The sequence below is a fragment of the Lygodium microphyllum genome, chromosome 21, assembly GCF_053477565.2.
Source record: "Lygodium microphyllum isolate KBCC chromosome 21, Lygodium_microphyllum_v1.1.10, whole genome shotgun sequence".
Classification (NCBI taxonomy): domain Eukaryota; kingdom Viridiplantae; phylum Streptophyta; class Polypodiopsida; order Schizaeales; family Lygodiaceae; genus Lygodium; species Lygodium microphyllum.
In genome coordinates, this window is record NC_141155.1 from 132,425,478 (window position 1) to 132,450,248 (window position 24,771).

Sequence of the window (24,771 nt, forward strand, 5' to 3'; positions counted from 1 at the left end):
AAGGAGAGTCTTACATACCAACTCATAAACTTGGCACAAAGCTTTCTACTCGATTTATTATAGACCTTTGCGATAAAGATCATCACATGCCAATGGAAAGCTCAACTTACAAAATTGAAAGTTTCACAAGGATGTCTTGACAATACAAATATTGTGTGCATAGTTGGAGCACAATAGAGGGGGAAAAAGAGGTTCTTCATCTAGGGCATGGCCCTCTTTAAAGAAGGTAGAGGTGGACGTGGTGATTATTTATCCTCGCTCCATGATTGCATATGAAAGCCCAAGATTGAAACATCTTCGTATTAATATGGAGATTACTTATCCTCGCTCCATGATTACATATGAAAGCCCGAGATTGAAACATATTCATATCAATATGGAGATTGTTCAACAAGAAGTTGGCCACCACATCAGCTTCTTTTTTATCTACTACTTCTTTTAATATACCCTACTTTGATGTTTTAAAAAGAAAAAAGAAAGAAGGGTTCATCATCTCACATAGCCTAGTCTCATAATTCATTGGGAACAAAGTATTGGGAATAGGAAAAGGGATCATGTTTAAACATATTCAGTCTGTGTGTAGTTTCCACTCTCCACACAAAGGTTTAAGGGAGTTGGATTTAAGGAAAGTAATTTCTTGACAGTGAAAAGCTGAAGCTTCTAAGTTCTTTGCCTTGCTTGCCGTGGAAAGTTCCTGTGCCCTGTGTGTGTGGAGGCTTTGAGTCTAGCACAATTTACAGACCATCAGGAATAACAGGACATCTGGGATTACAGTTTTACAAGAGGAATTGACAGGTCATCAGAGGATACTTGACATCAGGGATTGGTGTCGGGAAAAACAGGCAAGGAAGTGGGCAAGTATCATTAAGTCTCACATCATAGACCGACTTCCCTCCCCCTTCCCGAATCCCTGCCACTTTGCGTGAGGCGTTTGTTCTCTGTCTCAATTTTCGCTTATTATCAATCTTTCTTCATTGGGCTGCCAATGGTGGTGGGCTCACCATCATCATAGTCGTCATCACCATCCTGGTCTTTGTGACATCTCGGGGCTGCCTCGTGAAAACCCATGTTTTAGATGTGCGGGATGTACCCCCGTTCTGCCACAACCTTCTTGTCAGGGGATCGCTCTCCCTTGCTGCTTCCCAGGTCAGGCTCTGTTGTTTCCTGATATTCATGATGTGATCAATTACTGGGTTGCAACGTCATTGCTCTTTTCTGCTGAAGCCATACATTTGATGAACCAGGACCGAAAAGCAGGATCAATTAAGTTATGCCTTTGAGTGCTGCTTTATGTTAAACCAGTAGATTGTCTGTGGATCACATTCTGTGTACCTGATGAGTGCGAATGCTGTGGAACCAGAGAATCTACCTGTTGGATTGTTTTTAGCCTCTCTCAAACACGCCTTCAGAATGCAAAGAAGAGAGATTCGCGTTTTCTTGGATAAAACTGTAATATACTCAAAGCATATACCCGTTACATGAAGGCATCACTTGGGAGTATGCCAAGCGGCTAGACTTTGTTCGACTTACTCCATAAGACTCCTCCTTAAGGCCTGTAAGGTGTTGCAGGTAGAGCATCTGAGGTACTATTTGCTAGAAATGAGATGCGCCCCTTTGGCCTTTGCAAGCTCTTCTTGGTCTTACTCCACAAACAAACGAGTTTCGCTTTTGTGAAGATCCCACATTGCTTCACCGAATAGATGAACCTAGAATACTAATTTTGGGATAAGAGGTTCTCAGCTGCGGCTATGCTCATGGGATGTAAATACCATATTCAAACATTACATATTACTTTGTTCTCGTTGCAGAAGTAGATTGCTGGGAAGAATACTGGCAGATGTATTTAAAATATAAAAAAGCTGGAGCTTTGCTCTTGGCGCACAATCATTTGGTATTCTTTTGAGAACACTCTTATCCTAGCTTTGTTAGTGTGTGTGTTGTACACCCTGTGGCTTCTCTATTTGCCCGGCAAATGCTCCATGAGAGAAGGTATAAAAATGAAGAGAAAATATGAAGGGGCAACTAGCCTCTCTATCTTGTGGACAGGGACTGGTGATGAGCTGATGAAGGAGTTGGAGATGCAGGAAACAGCCTGAGAGTGTGTTATACCTGAGAGGGATCCCAAATGTTGCAGCACGCCACCCGTGATAATATGGCAGCCTCCAAAGGCTGGGAATGATCGCAGCAGTCCTCCAGGATGCAAAATACAGGCTCCACAGGCAGCACGTTGATGATGATGGCGTCCACAGGCTGTAGGCAGAAAAATGCAGGGGGTAGGCAGCGTCACCCAGCAGCAGGACAACCTCAACCAGCAATGTCTTGATCAATGGCAGCATGAACAGCAGCAGCTTCTCTTTGGCATGGGAATAATGGCGATGTGATAAGTAAGAGGTCCCTGTGAGGGCAGTGGCTGAAAATGCAGCAGGACAGTGTAGGTGATGAGATGCTGACAGGGATGATGGTGATGATAGGGTGAGTGTGTGGAATAAAGGGATTCAGCAGTGATTGCCCATGCCTGTCCTTGTTTAGGACTTGAGCTTTTTGTCCTGCCAAATAGTTGAAATATGTTTTTCTTTGAGATAATTAGTTTTAGGGCTGATTTGGAGTTTAATTAGGCTAAAACATTTAGGTTAATCTAGGCCTTAAGTTTGCTTGTACAACACCTCCTCTTAGGCCCAAAAAGGTGCCCAAGGAAAAAGAAAGCATAACTTCACTCTCATTTACCCAAAAAGTCCCACCCCCAAAGAGACCAGGGTATCGTACCAAGAGTGTCACATAGGCTGAAAAGGTCACAGAGGTGATGGATATCTTCTATCGAGTAGTCCAGGTTGGCGAAAGGCGATGGAAGCCGAGCTGGCGGCTATTGAGCGGAATGGCACTTGGTTCCCTGTGTCTCGTCCCTCTGCTGCCATTATCGCCAGTCAGAGGACATCATTGCCAGCTTGTCACCATTAGTTTTGAGCCTGTATTTTACACCAGCAGCCTGCTTTTTCTCCCTGAGGAGGCCAGCCAGCTTACATTGTCATCACCATTTTTTGCTGCCTATGGAGCTGCATTTTCAGCCAGCCTGCCAGCCTTGCATTTGCTGTCCAGAATCATCCATGACATGATTTAGGAGAATTGTGTTTTGCTCCCTCCATTGCTGCCCATGACATCATTAGCTGTGGTGGGCTGTTGTTACTGGAATTTGAGATTCTTCACAAGGGCAACACTCTCTTAGAGTTGTTCCTAGTGTCTCAGATATCAGTCTCAGCCCACCTTTGCATGGTCCTTTGAGACACAAAGGTTTGGGGGCCCCATTGTATCATTTACATTCCTATATAGTGTACACTCATCTTCATTGAGCATTCATGAGACCGTGTTCATTGTGTTGTCATGGTTAAGCTTAAAAAGGTGTATCACACATTAAACCTTAATTAGCTCATTTAGCCATGCCCAAGACTCAAAGTTCAATGCTAAGAGAGTGTCTGTGTCCCATAAGCAAACCCCCACACTTTGTTCAGTTCCTCATCTATAAATAGATGGTGTGCATGATCACTAGCATCCTTTGTCATTTGGTTCCAGCCTGCCCCATCTAGTTTATGCCATCACGTGGCTGCCAGCTTCATCACTGCTGCTGCCACCATGTTTAGCCCCTGCTGTCGTCATCTACAGTTGCTGCCTGCCCATTGGGAGGATGCTGCCCACTATGTTTTCAACCCAACTGCTGACATGAGCTTCATCTGCTGCCACATGACCTTTAGGCTGCTTTGTTTTGTCTTCTGCCATTGCCGGCATGCTGGTCACTGTCTATTGCACATCGGACCACTGCCCTGACTGCTGCAGCTTCTGACAGCCTGTCCCTAGCTGCCACCCTGCTCTTCCAGCCACGTGGACAGCTGTGTTTTCAGGTCTGATCAGTCACTTGCTGCTGGATAGCTCCTGAAGGACACACATTGCTCAAACACTCAGCTGCAGGTTGGGTTTTTTATGTGTGCCACTTCTCCACCATGACTTAGCTTCGACTGGTGTTCTCAGCACTTGGGATTGGTCTCTGATGTGGACGTCTCACTGCAACACCTCCCTCATCTTGCTCCCACAAAGAGCCGTGGCTGTAGGCGGTTGGGCAGCTTTGCCATTGAGCATTGTATACATAATCTCATTTACATTCAGCATTCATTTAGTTTCATTAGAGTATCTACTAGTTATTGTGTTTTAGTCACGTGCGCACATTGTATTTAATCTTAGTGCAAACCCTATTATATCTTCACATAGTATTAGACTTGGTGCTCTACTGAAGAGTATCTTGCAACTATCGTGGAGGCTTGGTTTGTGTGAGATACATGAGCGGCATGTAAACAACTTACAATAGTTGAGATGGGAAGAAAGGCTCTAAATACAAAAAGCACAAAACCAATCGTACGACAAAGTACAGACTGATAAATTAGAACACAGTTAGGGTTGGGGTTAGGGTAACTCAAAGACCGTGAACACAATGAATAATGAAATGAATGAATAATGAATATACAGTGCTCATGTAGCAAACACACTATGTAGTGAATATTGAACCTTGAACTCTCGTATCTCTAGGATCAAGGCAGACATTATGAGCTATAAAGTGTAGCGGACTCTAAACGGATCTTGAATCGCAGCAAAAGTAACTTGCGAGTGTCGAACACCAGCAAATGCAGCCAAGGAAGACTAGATTTGATATAGACAGTAGTGCAAGAGAGAGAAAGACTAAATATGTAGGTACCAGAGGAGAGATTTTGAACGATAGTTGTTAGGTGAAAACGTAGCAAAGGTGAGAGAATGTCAGAACAACTAGAAACTGCAAACACAGCATTTAGAGGAGAGAGAAGATTAAGGTGATAGCTGCTAGCCGATGGCGACAGCACCAAACTATAGGCGACAACTCTTGGGACCTAGTGACAGCTACAAATAGGTGAGGAAGGCTGGAATCAGACACTAGAAGGTAGCAGGTGGTTGGTGAAAGCTCTAACCATAGTCACCAGAAACGTTTTGTCATGTTTTGTGTTTTGAGGTTTCGAGGTTTCGTTTCACATTTTGTTTTGTTGACCACCTTGAGGTTTCAAGGTTTCAAAAAATATTAATTATAAGATTAAAATTATTAGTTATATATACAAATGATAAGTACATATAATCTGAGCCCTACATAGACTCTAGAGTTATAAGCTTAAAGGCTAGAATATGAATATTCATTTCAACTTTCATTAAGATTCTAAATTATACTCATTTAGAGATCATGGCAACCATGGCACGTATTTGAGCACGGGTCATACGTTGGAAGTGTAGCTCATCCTCTTGAAGGAAATCATAGGTAATATCCTCATCAGTGCACCTCTGGATGAAAGCAAGATCAATTGCCTCTCCTCGTCGTAAGCTGGCCTCCAGCTTGGCAATGACCTTGCTATCAACTATAGTATCAGGGAACGGTCGTCTCGAGGCCCCAGAATGTGGGAACACCGTCCCGAATAGATGGGCCGAATGGGGACACCAGAATGGGATAGGGACGTCCCCTGTTTTATCCCCAAGAGCTGTCTCCCCATCTCGGCTGTCCCCTACCCCGTCCCCTTGTTACATCCCTTGTTAGGAGACGTTTTTTACTTCTTTTTTTGAGTGGGTGTCTTTTAGGGGGTGGTTTTTTAGTATGTTTATTGGTAGTATACATTCACCCACACAGTAACATGGGACCAGTTTTGGGGATAGGGATGGGTCCATGGGGACAAGAATAATAAATTGCCATCCCTTGTTACCATGAGAGGGGGCTCTAACATGGGGATGGGACTGGGACAGAAAGCTACAAAATGGGCATTCCCTATTACTATACCCACACATCCATCCACCACATCACATGCATACATTTTCAAATGCTATTTATGTATGTTGTTCCCTCGCGCGTCCCACCCCCCGTCCCCATTCCTTGCTTTTAGCCATCCCCCGTCCCCGTCCCCGTCTCCATTCCTGTTCCCCGTTCCATGTTACTATGCTATCAACCTCTTTTACCCTTCACTGAACACTCCTCTCTCAAGAACTTGGCCTTGTAGCTTCTCCAATAAGTGTAGATTAACATTCACATAGACCAACTTCTCTAATTGGCCTATGCTCAACCTATAAAAGAGGGCTTGATATTTGTGAGATTTTAGAAATAAGCATCTACATGACTGAAGCACAAATTCACAATGCATTTGAATTTACCAATGCACATATATGAGATTGAAAAATAAAAAAAAAGTTTTCTTTTCTTGGTATAATTATTTGTACATATGCTCCAAATATGCTCTGTTGCACCACTAGTACACTCTTGGGAGAGCACACAAAGAGTTAAGGAGTGCACTTTGGACGTAAGACAACCATTTATTCACTACCAAGACACTGTAAGGCGTCTTTTCTCTTGCCTAAAAGCGACCTCTCGTACAAAATGATCATGATGATGCACAAAAAGAATCACCTTATTCTCAATCCTATTCATAGTCTAATAGTAATAAAAAATTAGTTTATACATATAATATATTACATATCGACGGTCACTATTCGGTATTTATCAATGATCAAAGTTACACACATAGCAATAAATTATTAGTTATAAGCTAGAGAGAGAGCTTATCGATCTCTTTTCTCTGACTGAAAGACTCAATCAAGGTACTGAGTCCATCCCGACAAGCTTTTTATCACTCTAATGGTTTGGATCCTTATACAAAGGATGGAGGAGGTATGAAACAATGTGGATTGGTTTATGAAAACCAATCTCATCTCTCATTCCATATATGGGCGAGATTACCAATTCTATACGTTGCATGAAAACTCTCATTAGTAGCTTTCATTAGCAATTTTATAAAATGAATGTATAAATTAATATTTAGTATTTAGCTCTGTGTAGACAAAGCACAGCAGGATGACATGGCCTTATAAAGCTCATGTATATAATGATAAAGTAAGCTCATGGTACATTCCTCATGATCAAAGAGCCGTAAGATAAAATAGAGGGGTATAATGGCTTCTTTGATAGCTTGCGTCTCATCCCAAAATCCATTACTCAAGATGCAAGTTGTTATTTCTCATGCTTTGATAGTTCAACTCCCACTCCATGCATTCAACTTCTCACTACATACGAGATGACGAAGAGAAACTTTTGTTTGCATCATTCTAAACACATAAATAAAAAAATAAGACGCAAAACACTTAGAAAGTTAAAACATTTATTTTATGCCAAATTCCAATGTGCATGTTGATGGCAGATGCATCATGCAATGTAATTATAATATATAATGAAAATCATAAATAATTACTTACTAATGAAGCACAAGAAATAAGTAGTTGAAATACATCTTTGCTGGCTTCACAAGGTCGTAATGGCAAACAATTCTAAATAGAGCTAAAGCCAAGGACTTGCGAGTGATAAAATTAATTATATGTAAGGCTTTCTCCAAGGTTGGTTCTACCCAAGGAAGTGCTGTCATATTCTCCATCATGAGATTGAGTGAGTATGAGGCACATGGAGTTCACACAATAGTGGGATAGTCCCTCTCAATGTACTCACTAATCTTGGTACAATTTGAGCAATTAACGAAGATAATGATGCGAACAAATTCTGGGATCCAAAAATAGTAACTCCCTAAATTTTAGGGATGGTGATCCTTGCATTCCTCAAGTTGTTCTGAGCAACTTTTATCATTGCAACCACATCAAAAAGTGTAATGTGGCTCAGTTACGGTGACTTTTATTCCATGAGCATTCTCACATGTGCATCTTGTGACTTGGCCAGACTCATTGTCCTACACCATCTTCAGTGGCTAAGCACACAGTCCCAAACCACTGGCATTCTATTCTTCAATGCTCATTCAATATGGATCCGGTCCCAAGGCTCAAACAAACCATTAGTCCAATTTGTCCAATGGCTGCCTCTTTTGGCCATGCAAAGATCCCGGCTTAATCCAACAGAACTCTGGGGATAAAGGGCAATAACAACTAAAGAAAAGAAAAATAAAATATTTATATAAATAAATAAAGAAAGCAACTGCAAAAAGTATTATCACTTGGCGACACAAACTATACCATATGCATACCAATTCGCAATGACTAGAACACTAAATAGTGATTCGAATGGCAGAAATATTATTAGCATATAGTACCCTGGATGCAAACCAAGTACATTTGAGATTCAGTACATAACTGAGTTGTCCATCACTAGGGGAGTGGAGGTGCAACCTCCCCTTTGAGCACTAGGCAATACTCTGGACTTTCTATGATTTGCTAAATATATCTAAAAGAGCCTGATCCAAAATCGGCTCTAATTGAAAGACATTAAGGTGAAGTGCATCATTGAGGATGATCTACCAGGTCACCCTCCTCCATCCAATTGCATTTTTTCATAGGTGAAACAATGTTGAAGCTTCACCAAGAAGCACATGGAAACTTTAACTGTAACTTTACTTGTCTCAAAACCTCTACTAGATCCTAGGCCTTCTTCCCTCTTGAGCATTGTGATGCTTTATACTTTCACATTGCTACAATTCCAACTTACTAATATGCATCATTGCATCCAATTGACTAGTCCCTCATGTGTACTTGACATGCTACGAGCACTAGAAGCACTAGATACATTAGAAGACATTCTTGTTTGCATACTTTTGACCATTATATTTTTCCTCATGATCAACACTATACAGAGCATTTGCATGTACCATACTCGGATACATTGGGCCTTGCACACCACGCATTGGTTACTACATACCATAAGTAGTGCTACACATTTCCATATGTAGTTCCTGACCCGCTACAGCATGAAAACTAGTGCCACCACGAAAGTACCCTGGTTGCCTTTGTTGTCCAAAAAGCATTGGATTGGCACTTCCAAGTTGGCCTTGCATATGCATCAATTGCCCCACTGGCATCATTTGCTTATGCTTACTATCCACATTTGAAACATCATGTTGTTGTATTGGCTCTTCCTTTGGTGTATCTTATTGTCCTGAAGCTCTTGAATACAATTTTCTCTTCTTGGCTTTGTTGTCCTCCTTTAAGGGGTTCAAAAAGCCATGAATTGAGGATCATTTACCAATCGCACAAACATTTTAGTTGCTGTCCTTAACTAATCTTAAACTAGTCATTAAATTCCTCTTACTTTTGTTGGTCATCAGCTTCAAGAGACCTAGAAGGACTCACCTCTTGTCCAATTCCCTCATTCTCAGCTTGCTGCCCATACTGATTGCCTTGTCCAAGATTAGGCATTGCATTTCCGCCAATACTTGTGTGAATTTTTAGATTGAGAAGCATCATGCTTGCTTCATCCCACTCACTATTTGAAGACATTCTTGATGTAATGCTCAACTGAATATAATTTCAGCACCAAAGCAAACCTTATGACCTTTAATTAGGTGTCTTGGGCCCACCAAGTCAAGGGATTTGATGGTGTCATGGCAATGGAACATTGAAACCAGTTTTTCTCCTTGGAAAGGGTTGTAAATAACCCGATTTAATACTAATTACAGCAAGCATAAATTTCACATGAACTAAAAATGCAAATATTACCACTAGATCTTGGACCCTGGACACCCTATTGGTTGCAAAACCGGCGCCCCTCGTAATATTTATTTATCTTATATTCAAATTTAGCTCCAAATTTGATATTGGTTGGTTGGCCTCTTGAATCTCCTTGAAATTTCTCAATTTCAACTGTTGGAATTCAAGTCATAGACCCTCAGTTTTGAGTATCGTCATGAGGTGGCTGCCAAACCCTAATTTTTGCTGTAAATTAGGGTTTATAACAGAGATTTTCCATTATCTTCACCTTTGATGACTCAAATGGTTGGATTCTACTGAGATAATTTGAGCGATGGTTGGGGGATGAGAGAGAATGCTGTGGAGAGAAATTTCAGAGTTTCATAACAAGAAATGTTGAAAATTTGATGTTGCCTTGCTCAAACAGTCATGGAAGCTGTCACCTACAAGTGAGGACCACCATAAAGGTTGCTACCCCCTTTTATATGCTATCACTTGCACTAGAAGAACCTTAGGCTGTTGTCACCTGCTCTTGGAGGGCTCCAAATTGTTATCACATGATGTAGGAATAGTCCCTGGTGGCTGCAAATCACATCAGCAACATCTCCTTGCTCTTTACTAACTTTGGGATGCTATAACTTTTTCTGTCCTAAACAAAATGGGAGGATTAAGTGCTTTCTTTGAAGAGGAAAAGTAAGCTTCTATTTGAATAAAAAACTTTGTCAGTTGAAGGTTTCTAGCGAAAGTTATAGCAAATTTAGTGATAGTAGGTACTGCAGGACTGCACTACCATTACAGGGCATAAAGGTTAAAAAAAGGCTCTGGAGGAGCATGCAAAAATAAGAGATTCTCTCTTGGAAAATAATACTCAAAGGTCTTTGGATGATGCTCAAGTGTATAGGGAACTTAGTCAATTGAATGCCACTTTGTGTGAGCATGAGTTTTGCCATTGTTTTAGTGAGAAATTATTGGATGCCATGAATCACCTGATCCCTACAAAGCTTAGAAAAAACGTTAGAGCAAAACTAGCTACCATAGTTGGCTCGTACACCTCGAACCTTGAAGGACATTTGCGCTTCAGTAAACACCTCCACTTGTAGAAGTTGGAGTATGTCTCACTCTTGTACTTCAAGAAGTAAAGCCACACATATTAGCTGAAATTATCAACAATCAACATCAAAATCTTGGTCTTTCCAAGGGAGGCCGTGCCCATAGGTCTGCATAAGTCATGTGGACAACTTGAGCAGTGTAGTAGCCCTATAAGTGGCAACTTGTGGATGAGGCCGACTATGCTGCTTGCCTTGTAAGCAGCTAGGGCACAAGGTGTAGGAGGAAAACTTGAGAAGTCTGCATAGCAAGGGCAATGAGCTTATAAAGCCTACCATCTTGAGTACACCTATCCAAAGAATAGAACCTATAGAAGAGTCCTCAAGGTCTCAACATCCTGGGTAAGGACCACAGGAGTATCTAGCTGTGTCAAACCCTGGATAGAAGGAAGGTCAAATCCCCCCCACTGGCACCAATTGCTTTAAAAAGTGCATATTAATCAAGGATCATTTGCCAATTGCACAAACATTTTAGGTATTGTCCTTAGTTGATCTTTAAATTGGTCATCAAATTCTGCTTCCTCTTGCTAGTCATCAACTGCAAGAGGCATAGAAGGACCCAGAATTTGTTCTAAATCAAAATTAACTACTTGTTGCACAAGGTGAGTGTCTCTTCTTGGATCCCGAGCTATCTCCACTGGTTGTACATAGCTCTACACCCTTTTACTTCGTCATCGATACCCTTGTGGGTAGTTGAATACATTCTATCTTTTTTGTGATTTGTGAGCCAACGATCCCTTTCATCGATGGGCACAGTTTCATTTATAAATTTTCACTTAAAAAAAGTTCAAAGTGATTTTACATCACCTTTGTACGTCATGGTAGGCCATTGGGCAGCTAACTTGAACCCTTTGTGTGATGCCTTGGCCTCTTTGGGGTGGCCCTTTGGACTCTGGAGGGAAGATTATTGGGCAGCCATTGACTGATGCCTTGTTTGCTTTAGGGTGGGACCCTTCGTGGTAAAATGGGGCGAGCTATGCTTGGCAATTCCTATTGGTTCCAGTTTTGGGCGTAAGAGGGGGTGTTAAGATTAAAAATGTGCACTACACATTAGATCTTAATCAGCTCATTTAATGACCCCCCAAAACTCAAACTTTAATGCTAAAATAATGTTTGTATCGCACAAGCAAACCCTAACACCGTGGTTGGTTCCTCATCTACAAATAGATGATGTGCATAGTCATTGGGATCCCTTGTTATTTAGTTCTAGCCTGCCCCATCCAGTCAACACCATCACATAGCCGCTAGCTCCATTGCCTACTACGGCCATCATCTTTCAGCCCCTAACATGGTCATCTAAAGCTGTTCCTGCCCTTCTAGAAGCTGCTGCTTGCTGCATTTTCAGCCCAAATGTCTGTTGAGATACCAAAGTCACTAAGCTCATTGTATTCCATTAATTCCTATTTTGGTTTCCATTTACATAATACAGCCCCATAAAGACTTTCTCTGTATCACAAAAACTTTGAAATCTTGTTGTCATGGGCCGCAAATGTGAAGTCCACATTAATCCCTTGTATTGGTTGGAAAGCTTCACCTAGATCTTTTAAGGGAAGATGGTTGAAATATTTAAGTGAGCATATCATGTACAAGAAGTGCAAGATAGTTGCAACACACACTTTGCGAGAAGTTAGTTTTGGTTTTGGAAATCAGTCTCTCCTCGCTCAACAATTTTTTAAATGTCTGACCTCACTTGGTTTATTTGACCCGACTTAAATTTTTACTGCACCTCATTTTGTACCAGTGATATTGTTCTCTGAATTATAGCTGGTAGTGGTCAACTTGAATCATGTTTGATCTAGTTTTCAACTGAATATATAGGAGATGCTGGCAAGAGTTGGGAGAAATGCCTTTCATAACTCGAAACTATCTTGATTTCTTTACTTGATTGGCTTCATCTTTGTTCTAATGGAGCTTCGCCTGTCCACTCATGAGTGATTTTTTAATGCGAGGAATAAACGCTATAGATGTCTGCCTCCTTTCTAGGTTGACGAACATAAGGCAATGTGAATGGAATGATGAATAATAATTTGGATAATAATCTGAGTCTTTATTGTTGAATGCTAAGATGTATAAAGAGATGCATATTTTGTCTACTCATGATAGAAAGTTATGACTGAGTCAACTGTTAGAAAAAACCTTTGCAGACAATCTCATTCTTCATGTCTCAGCACAGACTCGAGATCTGAACTTCGGTGATTTTATGGTGCAGAATCTATGTTCTGCAACATATGGTTTTATTCAATCCATAACTGTCTGCAATAGTCAATATCTGCACAAGAGGAGATCTCCAGGGGTAATCCATGTGATTCAAAAGCACCATAATCAGCATGCAGCTCTACCATCATGCTTTTTCATTGAATAGCCTGAAAGTGAGACTAGCTTTGGAGGAAAAGGGAATGGACTACATATCACACAGTTTGAATCCTTTGAAGGGGAAGGATTTGAGTCCTGACTTGTTCAAGGTCAACCCTGATGGTAAATTGCCAGTTTTCCAAAGTGGGAACCTTACACTCGTTGAGACCCTCTCCATTATGCGGTAAGTAATTGTGATAGTCAATTTAGTGATAATTTAATCATTCTGTAGTTTCTATCAATGGCTGGGTGTACCTTTTTTATTGGCCTTTCTCATTCTTTTTGCTTTGAATGTAACAACAATTTCTGGATGTTATCCATTGAATGAAACCACTCTTCTTGATCTTGAATTATTTGATATGTATGAAAGGGGATTATGTTTATGTAGTTTTATACTAAACTTTCACAAACTAGAGAAAACAGAGTTAATGAAGTTTTGTTCTTCTGCAGGTTTATTGACAGTATAAATGGACCTTTAGGTGGTCATGATGTGGACAAGGAGAGACTCAATGAGTGGATGCAACGTATTGATGAGTGGGATCCCAAACTTTTCACCCTAAGCCATATACCAGTGAAGATTCGGAAATACTTTAGTAGGTTCAAGCGCAGGGTGGCAATTGCACAGATGGCAAAGTTTCCAGATTTAGCTACGAAGTACCACTTGAAACTGCACAGGGCATATGCAACAGATGAGATGATGATGGACACACAGGCATTGGAAGACAACAAGCAGCAGCTTGATCTTTTGCTGGACATAGCAGAGCAGCAGCTGTCAACCACAGAGTGTTTGGCAGGGGATACTTTTACCATGGCTGATGTCATGTTCTTACCTGTACTTGGATGGTTAAAGCTCTTGGGTGTGGAAAAGGACTACATTTATAAGAGACACAGTTTGTCAAGGTACTGGGCCAGGTCAAAACGACGCTCCAGTTATCGAGTGGTAATTGGGAGGTACTTCGGAGGGATAAACAGATACAAGACCTTGTTAACCACTGCACTCAATGTGGCCTTCAGAGACTTCTTCAAAAAATATTAGAGTATATAGAGTCAATACATCAGAATTAGGTGTGGCTAGAAAAGAGAATTATAAGCCAAGAATTGGACCTGTTTCCATTTTCAAAGTTAGACTGATCATTTCTTTGGCAGAGAGGGATCAGGGAGCTAGTCAATTCCATTCATTTTCTTTAGAGCAGCTATAACCATGCCCAGTCACCTGACATATTTCTGTATAATGGAGCTTTCCTCTCACATCTTCCATTGTAGAGGATTTGGAAAATCACTGCAAGGAACTTAGGAGTCCACCCAAATACTTGTTCCATAATATATTCTTGTAAACCTGTAAGAGCATTTATTCAAATGTTGATGAAGCAAAAGAGAGTCTTGGAACTGAGAGTTTATCAAGGAACTAGGGGCTCGTCCCTGATACTTAACAGTCTTGTAAACCTATAAACCGGCTATCAAGTGTTTGAATTATGGGGCAAGGGAAGGCAAATAGCTGAAATCTTTTAGGTGTCAATTGTTGGATATGTTAGATGAGAGGAAGAGGGAACTGCTCTGTGAGTAGCATCATGGAACTAGCAAGGCTGTTTATTATCACATCCATTGTTGCATTGCCATGAGCACTTAACTATAACACGCTGTGTGTGAAATGTAGGAGTCCAGAACTACAGCATAAAAATGATTGGTTCTACTTTATGTTTCTTTGGGGTTTGGGGAGGTCTCTGTCATCTTGGCAAGATGCACGCTTCACATTTGAGTGTTTTAAAAGTCATATAATTGCTTGCCTGAATACCTCCCATTTGACATTCTCAAGTGGGAGACTGCAAAGTCCTCCAAGCCTTGATCTTGTTTCCTACTATGCATCTTAGACGTGCCATATGTTTATGCATTCTCATTTGTAGAGTTTATGGCCAACATATGAGTGTACTTGCACTCCATAAACACAATTTAAACAATTGACTCTAAGTTACATACCATATATTCCATCGAGTTTAAGTAAAGACAAGTATTAGAGGAAGCAGCTTTATAGAAGTACATAAGTGCTCAATTAGCCATATGTGCATTTACGTAATAAATATGTGTGCATAATTCGCATGGTAAAGGTAGCATAATTCAAAACTCGTTGCCTTGGTCAAGTTGTAACTAGGCAGTTAGTCAAAATGAGGGAAACAATACATTGGGTGCATTATTAAGCAAACAAGCTGCCCTTTAAGAGAAGGTACTTGTTGTACAGGAGGTTCTAGTAATTGCATTGCATGAGATTTCCCTAGATATACTTTTGTAGCCATCTTTTGGCTTGCCAAATGCCTCAATGCTTGAAATACAAGCTTGGTGGTCTTGGTCTTGTATCCATTGCTAGGATCCTAGCCACCTTCTTGATAACGTGCACAAAAGTAGAAGGAACAAGTGTGTGCTGCTAGTGTTCTTTGGAACAATGCCCTTTTTGTTTCCAAGAAGGGCTCGTACTGCTACTTTAATTCCCAAAAGCAAGGGCTCTCTCAAGATTGTTCTTTTAAAAGAAAGAGAGAATTTGGACAAAAAAGTAAACTTAAGCTGAACTAAATCGGCTCTTAAGAAGTCTAGAAGTGGGCCACTTAAGTTAGCTGTGGGTAATTTCTTAGCTGAACTAAATCAGCTCTTAAAAAGCTTAAAAGTGGGTCATTTAAGTTAACCAGGGGCAATTTTAAAAGAAAAACTGCCTTGTAACGATAGCATTGTAATAGCAAATGCCCTATCAGGCAATGCTAACAAAAAGTGTTAGCATAAGACTCTCCCAATCCTCTCTGGCAACTCGTATGCAATCAATACTTACTTCCATGTCCAAAAATGCCAACCAATAAAAGGCATCTTGTAAGTTGTCATCCTTCATCAAGCTCTAGTTTTTTTCTACTTTACTAAACGTCTAACAGGATGGCACTACTCTCTCACATAGAACCCTTTTCCATTCTTCTTACATACTGAAATCTTTTCTATTTAATGCTTACATGTAGTGATTGTATTGTCTTCTGGTGCACCTCCTTTTTTCATTCAACGCTTTCTATTAGATTTCTCTTTTTACCTCAATACTTCACAAATTGCTACTTATTTCCACATTATGGAGGACCGTGAAGTGTGCAGGAAGTTCTTCGAAGAGAGAGGTTGGCTGTGTCTATTGTCTTCGAAAAGAGGGAGATGGGTTGTATCTGTTCTGCATTTCTGTATGGTTTTGGGAGCATTGGCCACTTGTCCTCCTCGCTTGTTTCACCTGCATCATGCTATTAAGCGTTTGCCAGCGACATTATGTCGTCGGAAAAACTTGAATGCGATCTCACACATTGAGCTTGGTGTTGGATGGAATCGGTTAAAGCTTATAATTATATAAAATTGTTGTCGCATCGAGTGGGTGTATAGCTCAGTGGTAGAGCAATCGGCTGCAGTCCGATAGGTCACCGGTTCAAGCCCGGTTGCGCCCTGATGGTCCACTGCACGCCAGCGTATTCATTCTTATTGCCGACGTCGTTGCCGCTTTGTTGAGTAAGTGAGGAGGGAATATTCTCCTCAACGAGGACTCTTGGCACCCCTTTTGCTGCTAGTTATGATGGGGCAAGGGAGATGTGTTTGTCATGTAGCAACTCCGATGTGTATGCCTTTCCTCTTTGTGTCCATTGGGGCTTGTGGAGCAAGCATTCATAGTGGGTCTGCTCTTATGTCATTGTACCCAATATCCACCTTATCGAGTGTTTTTTTAATAAAAGGAGTCTTGTAGGTCTTTTCCAGCCTTTGTAATGGTATTCTTTATTTTTAGAATCTTTTATGCAATTTTAAAAATACACTTTTGGGAGATAGTGGTACACTTGTGAGCCAATAATGTAACACCTTTTAGCAAACCAATGACAGACACATAAGCAAAGATTCTCAGCATCTTCCCCATTTTTTATCACATTACCAGCCCCAAGCTATTTGCCTTTTGACACTTGTTTCATAATTTCCCCCCTTACCCTAAGGAAGGTATCATATCTTTTTTTTTGTCGTACTATTCATTCTTACGATTATTTTTGAATGTTTCCTTGCATATATCCGTGAATTTCTAACACTCTTTGCTATCATTGAAGGCTACATTGTGGTGTTGATGATCACCTGCCAACACTATTTGCAATTCTCTTCTCACTTTTATTAATAGGTAGCTTCCCATTATTGGCCATTCTCATTAATCATGTCGATAGATAACTTCGCTGCTCCAAATTTACTATTTACTTTGGCTCCATGTGTTTTTTTCATTATTGATGTAGAATTGGAAGAGCTATATGCAAATAGGTATATATCTAAACTTTGTATTTGTTCTAATATATGTGTAGATATTGTGTAGAATTTATGTGTTGTTTCTTTATCAAACCTTATCCATTCGTCTTCTTCTTTATAGGTCTTTCGTAATTGTTCAAACAACCACAAGAAAGCACATCATTTGGGAATTGTGAAATTAGTATAAACTTTGAAAATGATTGAATAATTAAAAGTTGTATTTTAAATTTTAAGAAAGAAGAAAGAGGACTCCTTGTAGTTTGTATGTGTTGATGCTATATGGTTACTGATCCTTTGCATGTGTAATTCATGGCCTTACTTTTTGGCTTTGGAATACATATTGATGCCTTTGCTATGCCAACTATGCATAGGTTTGCTCTTTTAGTCACTCTTGAAAGCATATGTGCTAGTCCTATTGCAAATGCATTTCTTATATGTATGACAAATTTTTGGAAAATAATAGCTTTCTATTCTTTGTGACCAAAGAGTATGTATGCTAGTGTCAATGAGAATGTCAATTTATAGAACCATTTGCTATCCAATGAGTAGCACTAGTGTTTGCTTTGGTTGTAGAGTTTCTTGGTCAATAGAATTGTTACTTGGATTCTACCCAACTTTGTTCCGTTTTGTCTAGTTTGATAATTTAAATATTGTGCAATTTACAATGCCTGTAGTGAGTTCAATATAATATTTTTTGTCATCATTGCGGTTTCTTCAATTGCTATTTCCTCTATCTCATGAAAGTTCATCTACACCATCCACTTTTGTAGCATTAGTTCCTTGGTTGTGTTTGTTTGAAATTGCACTGCATGGATTTCATCTTGGGTGTAGCATTCGTACAACAATTGCTTGTTGTCATTGTACATGTGCTCTTTATGTGTACATATTATTGTAGTTTTCAACTCATTGAAACATGAGCTAAGAAAAATGACTATAGTAATTATTAAAGATGGTAAAAAAAGTATCACATATTTGATTCTATCATTGCTCTATGCTTAAAGTTGCATTTGGCTACTATTGTGTGTAGTGAACATCTCATCTAGAAATACTATTATAGGCAATTAGTTGTAGGCTTGTTTGGGCAACATGATAACTCGCAACAGTTGTAAACCTTTTGGGCAGTATTGCACCTTAAGGATCAATCTCTTTTGGCGTGTGAGGAGAATGATGCTGCACACATAAGCTATCAAAGTGAAGACAAAATCCATAATAGACCTCCTAGGGTCTACAGTCCCTACAAATCAACATCTACATATCCAGGAACTGATGCGTCTTTCCTTCATGTGGTAGATCCCCTACAAATCGACATCTACATATCCAAGAACAAATGCATCGTTCCTTTTGAAGCATATGCACATAGACCTAGTGCTATTCAAGTACCTCAGTATACTCTTCATTGCCTCCCAATGCTTCTTACTAGAGTTGCCATATACATGCTAACTATTCCCTACATAGGCAATGTTTAGACATGTAGCAACCATGGCATACATTAAGCTACCAACTACAAATGCATAAGAAATCTTGGTCATTTTAGCCTTCTACTCATCTCAATGGGACTATCCGCTTGGCTAAGTTTCAAATATAGAGGCAATGGAATACTCATAGCCTTCTCCCTCTCCATATTGAAACACTCTAATACCTTTCCAATGTATTCCTTTCCAAGACAAATAGTGCATCTTTTTGTCTCAATCTTGCATAATGCGGATACCAAGAATGTGATCAGTATTTCCTAAGTCCTTCATGCCAAATGTTTCATGCAACCTTTTCTTTAAAACATCCACATCCATAACAAACATCCCAACAATCAACATATTGTCCGCATAAAGAATCAAGATCATAAGGCTATTGTCACGAGCCTTCCTAGTATGTAGGCAATAATCAGTCTCACTTCTAGTATACCCATAAGATTGCACAAAGCATCAAAATTATGATAATGTTCCTTGGAAGTCTATTCCAAAAACCATACAAGCTCTTATAGAGCTTAACACCAACTGCTTCTCGCCTTCCACAACATGTACTTAGGCAATGTATTAAGATGGAGATACCTTTGGCTTGTAGACCCACTTACATGGTAGTGTATATTTTACCCTTAGACAAAGGAATTAACTCCCAAGTAGTAGCATTCTTGTCCAAAAAATCCATATTTGACTACATAGTTCTCTTCCATTTTATGACTAGCGTCCCTAGTCATAGCATCAACATGACAAGAAAGCTCACTACAATCCATGACCATGAAATACTCTAAAGACGGAGTATATCTATCTAGAAATTTTGAAACCCTTGTAGACTTGTATGAAACTGACTCAATAGAAGCATTTGGCTATCCCACCTATCCATTCTATAGGACATGATGTTATCCACTATCTTGAGTGACACTCTTACCTCAGCATTAGTAGGTTGTCTAAGCCTTGTATCATATGGAATAGGTCACACAATCTGTTGGTGTGCTGGCTATCCATCCTCTTGAAACACCACATTGTGAATATCCAACCATTTTGATAGGTTGCTTCTACATCTTATCCTCATTAAATATAACATCATGGATGCATACTATACTCTTAAATTTAGGATCCCATGAGCGATAGTCCATTTCATTTAACTCTCAATAGTAGCCAAGAAAAATACATTTCTTGGACTAAGGACCACGCTTACTCCATTTGTTCCTAGATATATACTTATATGCCTCTCATAGACAAATACTTATTCATAGATATGCATATATGTCTCTCACAATCAATTTATGCAAATGATCATAACTAGGTCTCTTAATTAAAGAGGATACATAAAAGACATCATATCATCATTGATGTAGGCATTTATCTCCTCTATCTTTTTGTTGCTTTGCTCTTCCTTTTTGCAATCATCCTTATTTTTCTTTTTACCCTTTTGCTTGTTCTTCCATGTGTAGCAGTCCTTTATTATGTGTCCCTTCTTGTTACAAAAAATAAAATAAAATCTATATTATTTTTGCTATGTGACTTGCTTCTCGACTTGTCTCTCTCGTGAGAGTTTCCCTCGGGCATTTGACCTTCCTCTCACAATAATAAGTGGATTGGAGCTCTTTGATTCTACATCGTTCTTTTTATTCACCTCCTCAATTCACTAAGCTAAGTACTTTCAACATTAGTACTCATAAGTCCACCTATGGGTGCAGAGTTATTAATGGTAGTCTTGAAAGTATCCCAACTCTCAGGCAAGGTGACTCACAAGAACATGGTCTTCATTGAATCATGAAAGAAAATTTTGTGATATGTTAGGTGATTGAAAATAGTATTGAACTCAGTGAAATCCCCTCCTCCATGTGGAGATCAATGAATTTTTTAAGCCAATTAACCTATGTGTTTGCAATTTCTTTTTCATACGAGCCATTAAGCTTTTTCCATACACCATATATACCTTTCATGTTTTTAGATTAAAATACACTTGGATCCATGTCCTCAAACTTAATCCCATTGTATTTGATTGGATTTACCTACTTCTTATGGATCAATACATTGTAGATTTACTCTTTTCAAAGTGTGTACCATCAAGCTTTTCATTATATATCTAAATGAAACATTATCATTTTGAAATGAAGGGAAATGGCACAATAGAAAAAATCATACTTTATAGTACCCATGAGAAAGTCCTAAAAATCATATTTATGTGTTCACAAAAAAAATTTGCTCTTTCAACTGCTTTCTTAGAGAACATTAAATGTGAGCATGAAGGTTCCACACCATTATCATAGTGAGAAAATAATAGTCAATTTTGAATCATAAGTAATCATGAGTATGAGATCCAAATGTTTAGCCACTAGAAAGAACCATCATTTTTCTAACATAAAAGTCATCTTATAAAATTCAGAATCACAAAAATTCATATTTTTTCTTAGATTGGATTATACTAAAGTTGAGTAGTATCTAAACATTAAATGCATCCTTTTTCCAAAATGTGGTATATTGGATTCAAGTCACATTAAAAGGAGATCAAAATTTTATGATGTTTAAGGGAATATCATTAAGAGAAGCATGCAAGTTACCCAAAAGGCTCATAGTTGTGTTTCATGCCCTTATGGAGAGCATTTCTATTGAGCATTCCTTAAATTTTTATCGTTAAAATGAACATGGGAAATCTAGTAGAGTTTAATAAGTCAGTTTGGGAACTATGTGGAAATGACTTGGGTGATCTCCTTAAATAAAGAGGGATTAATAAATTCATTTCCAAATATTTAATTAAAATTTAATATGATTTTTTAAATCATCACAAAGCTTATCATTTCTTACAAGCTTGGCTAAGGCTCTAGCTTTGAGAATAATATATATTCATATTTTCATCAATTTCTTCATAAGCATTAGTATGATTCTATCCAAGCAGATCGACTCTTACATTTATTTCCATTTAGAGCAACCATAGCCATGCCTAATTGATTCACCTATAATCTTTGTCATGAAATTTTTTTAAAAAAGCTTGGCCATTCCATTTGTTCTCGTTTGGAGCAATAATAACATGTGTAAGTACTTTGCTTATATATCTAAGTGGCTTTATTCATGAAGATATATTAACTCTCTAGACTTTGACAACAAAAGAAATATCCTAACTCTCATGAAGAATTTTACTCAATATGAATTTTATCATGAAATCTAGAGCACTAGCCATAACTTTGTAATGAATACTAAGCATTGTGAGAGGGAATACTATTAATGAGGCTTAGAGTGACAAATTAGATAACATACATTGTGCACACATAGGTCCCCAACAAAAGGTTTGATAAACTTTGCTAGAAATCCATCAAGCCTTATGGATCTTCCCTTTTTCGTTTGAAAGTCTACATCAAAATTCAATTCTTCAAGAATGGAGGCATGGTCAAGGAGAATCGTTGTCCCCATAGCAATATTAATTAGAATGATGAATAGAAAGGTTCCCAATCATATAGAATACTCTTCATAGATTAGGTATTGACTAGTGCATTTTTCTAGCGAGCTTAGCTAAGGAAGCTTTTGAGCCACAAAATAATAAAGATAAGCTTTTATATCCATTGTGAGCCATCTAAGGCTTGTAAACATAAACTAGTTCAATCCATTATAACAAGATAATATTCTTGCCTTAATTGTGAAAGACACAACAATAGAGACATCATAACATTATATATGAGTAACTATGACAAAGATGATTATATATGAGAGTAATAAGTCATACTTAACACTTTTCATGAATGGAGTTTACAAAACTATGTAACTCTAAATATCTTGTAAGGCATGAAAAGCAACATGATTGTGATTATCTATGCCCAACTAATGTTGGTAAAGCTCCTTACACTATTGATCAAGCTCCCCACATCCTCCCCACATCTTGCAAATACGTCAATTACCATGTCTCTCTCCTCAATAAAAGTATACAATAGCCACCTATACAAAGTATTCCATTAGTTACTATCAAATGTTTTACACTAAGCATTAGACAAATTTATTATTTGCATCTTTGAATATAAACATTACCTCTAAAAGTGTGATTGGCATTCCAACCCTCATTATAGATACTAATCGCCTACTTTGGTATGCTCACATGGAAAGCTCTTGTTTTGCTCCCCTAACATATTCAGCTTTATATTGAAGGGGGCTCATAAAACTCCCTCATCGCTATCCCTCCTCATGGTGGGCCGACAATATCCCTTCTTTGAGAAGATTATGATAATGAGAGTCCTCACCTTAGTAGTAAGAATTGGTTTCATTTCTATGGGCCCATCACTTGATATAACACATGTCAATCTCAATAGAAAAGAATGTGTATGTTACCTCCTCCTCATTCTCATACACATGTCTACACTCTACTAGCAAGGTCAAGATTCTGTAATGATAAATCCTAGCCTTCTTTGCATGCTTTGCAACAACACTTAGATGGTCTGCGATGATGCATATCACAAACATCCCTCATTAGCAACATATGAACTAGAAAATATTGCAACAACCCTACTCTCAGAGAAGCAAAGAAATGATTCCATCATGGATAATCTAAAGACCCCATCATCTCCACAATAAGACCAATACGAAAATCAATTCATACGAGCTTTTGACCACAATCACACATGGCTCTCTCCCATGGCTCAATGTACTTTCAATATTCTCCAAAAGTCATCCACTCTACACAATGTAATTCATGTGAAGATGCTAATAATAGAAATTGAAAAAAGGTATAAAGAATCTAAAACAAATTTGAAATACCCACATGGTACGTTGCTCTACAATGGTTGCTATGTCATCTACATTCCTGGTCCTTGGTTATCTAATCTCTCATCCAAGTGTCTTTTTGTGTGAGACTCTTGTCCTAACACATACAAGACATCCTCTCTCCTCTTGCTACTAGTGGAACCCAACTTAGTCTCCATCTGTATGAGCCTATTTGTGTGAGACTCTTGTCCTAACACATACAAGGCATCCTCTCTCCTCTTGCTACTAGTGGAACCCAACTTAGTCTCCATCGGTATGAGTGTATTTGGGGTACTTATGCCATCGCTCTCTACCTCTTCTTCATCATGTTCATTATCCTCTTCTCCTTCCTCCTCCCTATTAGAAGATATTGTTAACCTTTTCTAGAGAGGGGGAGTGTTAGAATGATGGGATATACTCATATGAACATGTACTTAGAGAATATCTAGAAAGACATATCTAGATATTTAGGAGAACTAGATAAGATGGATCTAAAACATATGGAGGATGCTTCAATAAGAGAGCCTACCATATGCACAACTTTCTTGTATATATATATGTACTCTTACCTATTGCAATATAATTGTGCAATTCATGTCACGATGACCCAACAAGAAGCCTAGTCATTGGTTTGAGCATAGGAAAAAGGTAACTCTTTGAGTGCACAAACATCATGGCCACCTTGGTGTGATGAGCCAAGAGCACCATCATTAAAACCAATCGAAAGGATAGCTCACATGTCCAAGCATGATTAAAGACATCAATTTATTGCCCAAGTGCAGGAAAAACAATTGTCTCAAGAGCACTAAGAACACAATCACTAACACTTCAAGAGCACCGATGAGGACACAATCATTAACATTGAGCCTGTTTCACATAGCACATCAATGAGTTGATTTGATCGCACTGACCACTGTTGTTCCGAGCCTACGAGATCGACGTTGGCTAATTATCCCAAAGAGCAACTTTGCTTTGTAAAAGTGCACTAAGGGAGCCTTTTACCCCAAAGGTATTGGAATGCAAAGGTAAAATTTGGGAACATCACCTTATAAGACCGAGGGCTTGACTCAAACCATAGTGCTAGAAAGAAAATTGTGAGCACCCACCAGGAGAAGAAACTACAATCACAAAACCGGTGGGGCAAATCAAGAGTCACAACTTGGGGCTAAGGTAATCACACTTACATTTCCAAGATATCTCCCTCTTTGCTTAATTAATGAGAGATTTTCTTTTTTGTGAAACAAGTTAACCGCGTTGGGGAGTAAACATTAAAACATCTTGTTGTGAGTCTCTTAGGTGTGGGAAGTGACCCAAGTTGTAATTTAGACCTTGGCCGCTAACCTTGAATA

At 39.0% G+C, this 24,771-nt stretch overlaps 1 protein-coding gene and 1 non-coding gene across 5 annotated transcripts; both read left to right on the forward strand.

Annotated features, from left to right (window-relative positions):
- Positions 1-535: 535 nt before the first annotated feature.
- On the forward strand, positions 536-14,301 carry LOC148018569 (glutathione S-transferase TCHQD-like). Of its 4 annotated transcripts, XM_087661214.1 has the most exons (4): positions 540-1,146; positions 1,245-2,472; positions 12,817-13,143; positions 13,410-14,301. In XM_087661214.1, the coding sequence occupies exons 3-4, from the start codon at positions 12,935-12,937 to the stop codon at positions 13,993-13,995; spliced, it is 795 nt and encodes a 264-aa protein (XP_087517340.1). In that variant the 5' UTR covers positions 540-1,146; positions 1,245-2,472; positions 12,817-12,934; the 3' UTR covers positions 13,996-14,301. The 4 variants fall into 4 exon arrangements, with proteins under 4 accessions (XP_087517342.1, XP_087517341.1, XP_087517340.1 ...); XM_087661215.1 differs by lacking the exon at positions 1,245-2,472 and having other exon boundaries at positions 539-1,146; positions 12,781-13,143; XM_087661213.1 differs by lacking the exon at positions 1,245-2,472.
- A 2,038-nt stretch (positions 14,302-16,339) lies between these two features.
- On the forward strand, positions 16,340-16,411 carry TRNAC-GCA (transfer RNA cysteine (anticodon GCA)). Its single transcript has one exon. It is a non-coding gene; the product is annotated as a tRNA-Cys (tRNA).
- Positions 16,412-24,771: the final 8,360 nt, after the last annotated feature.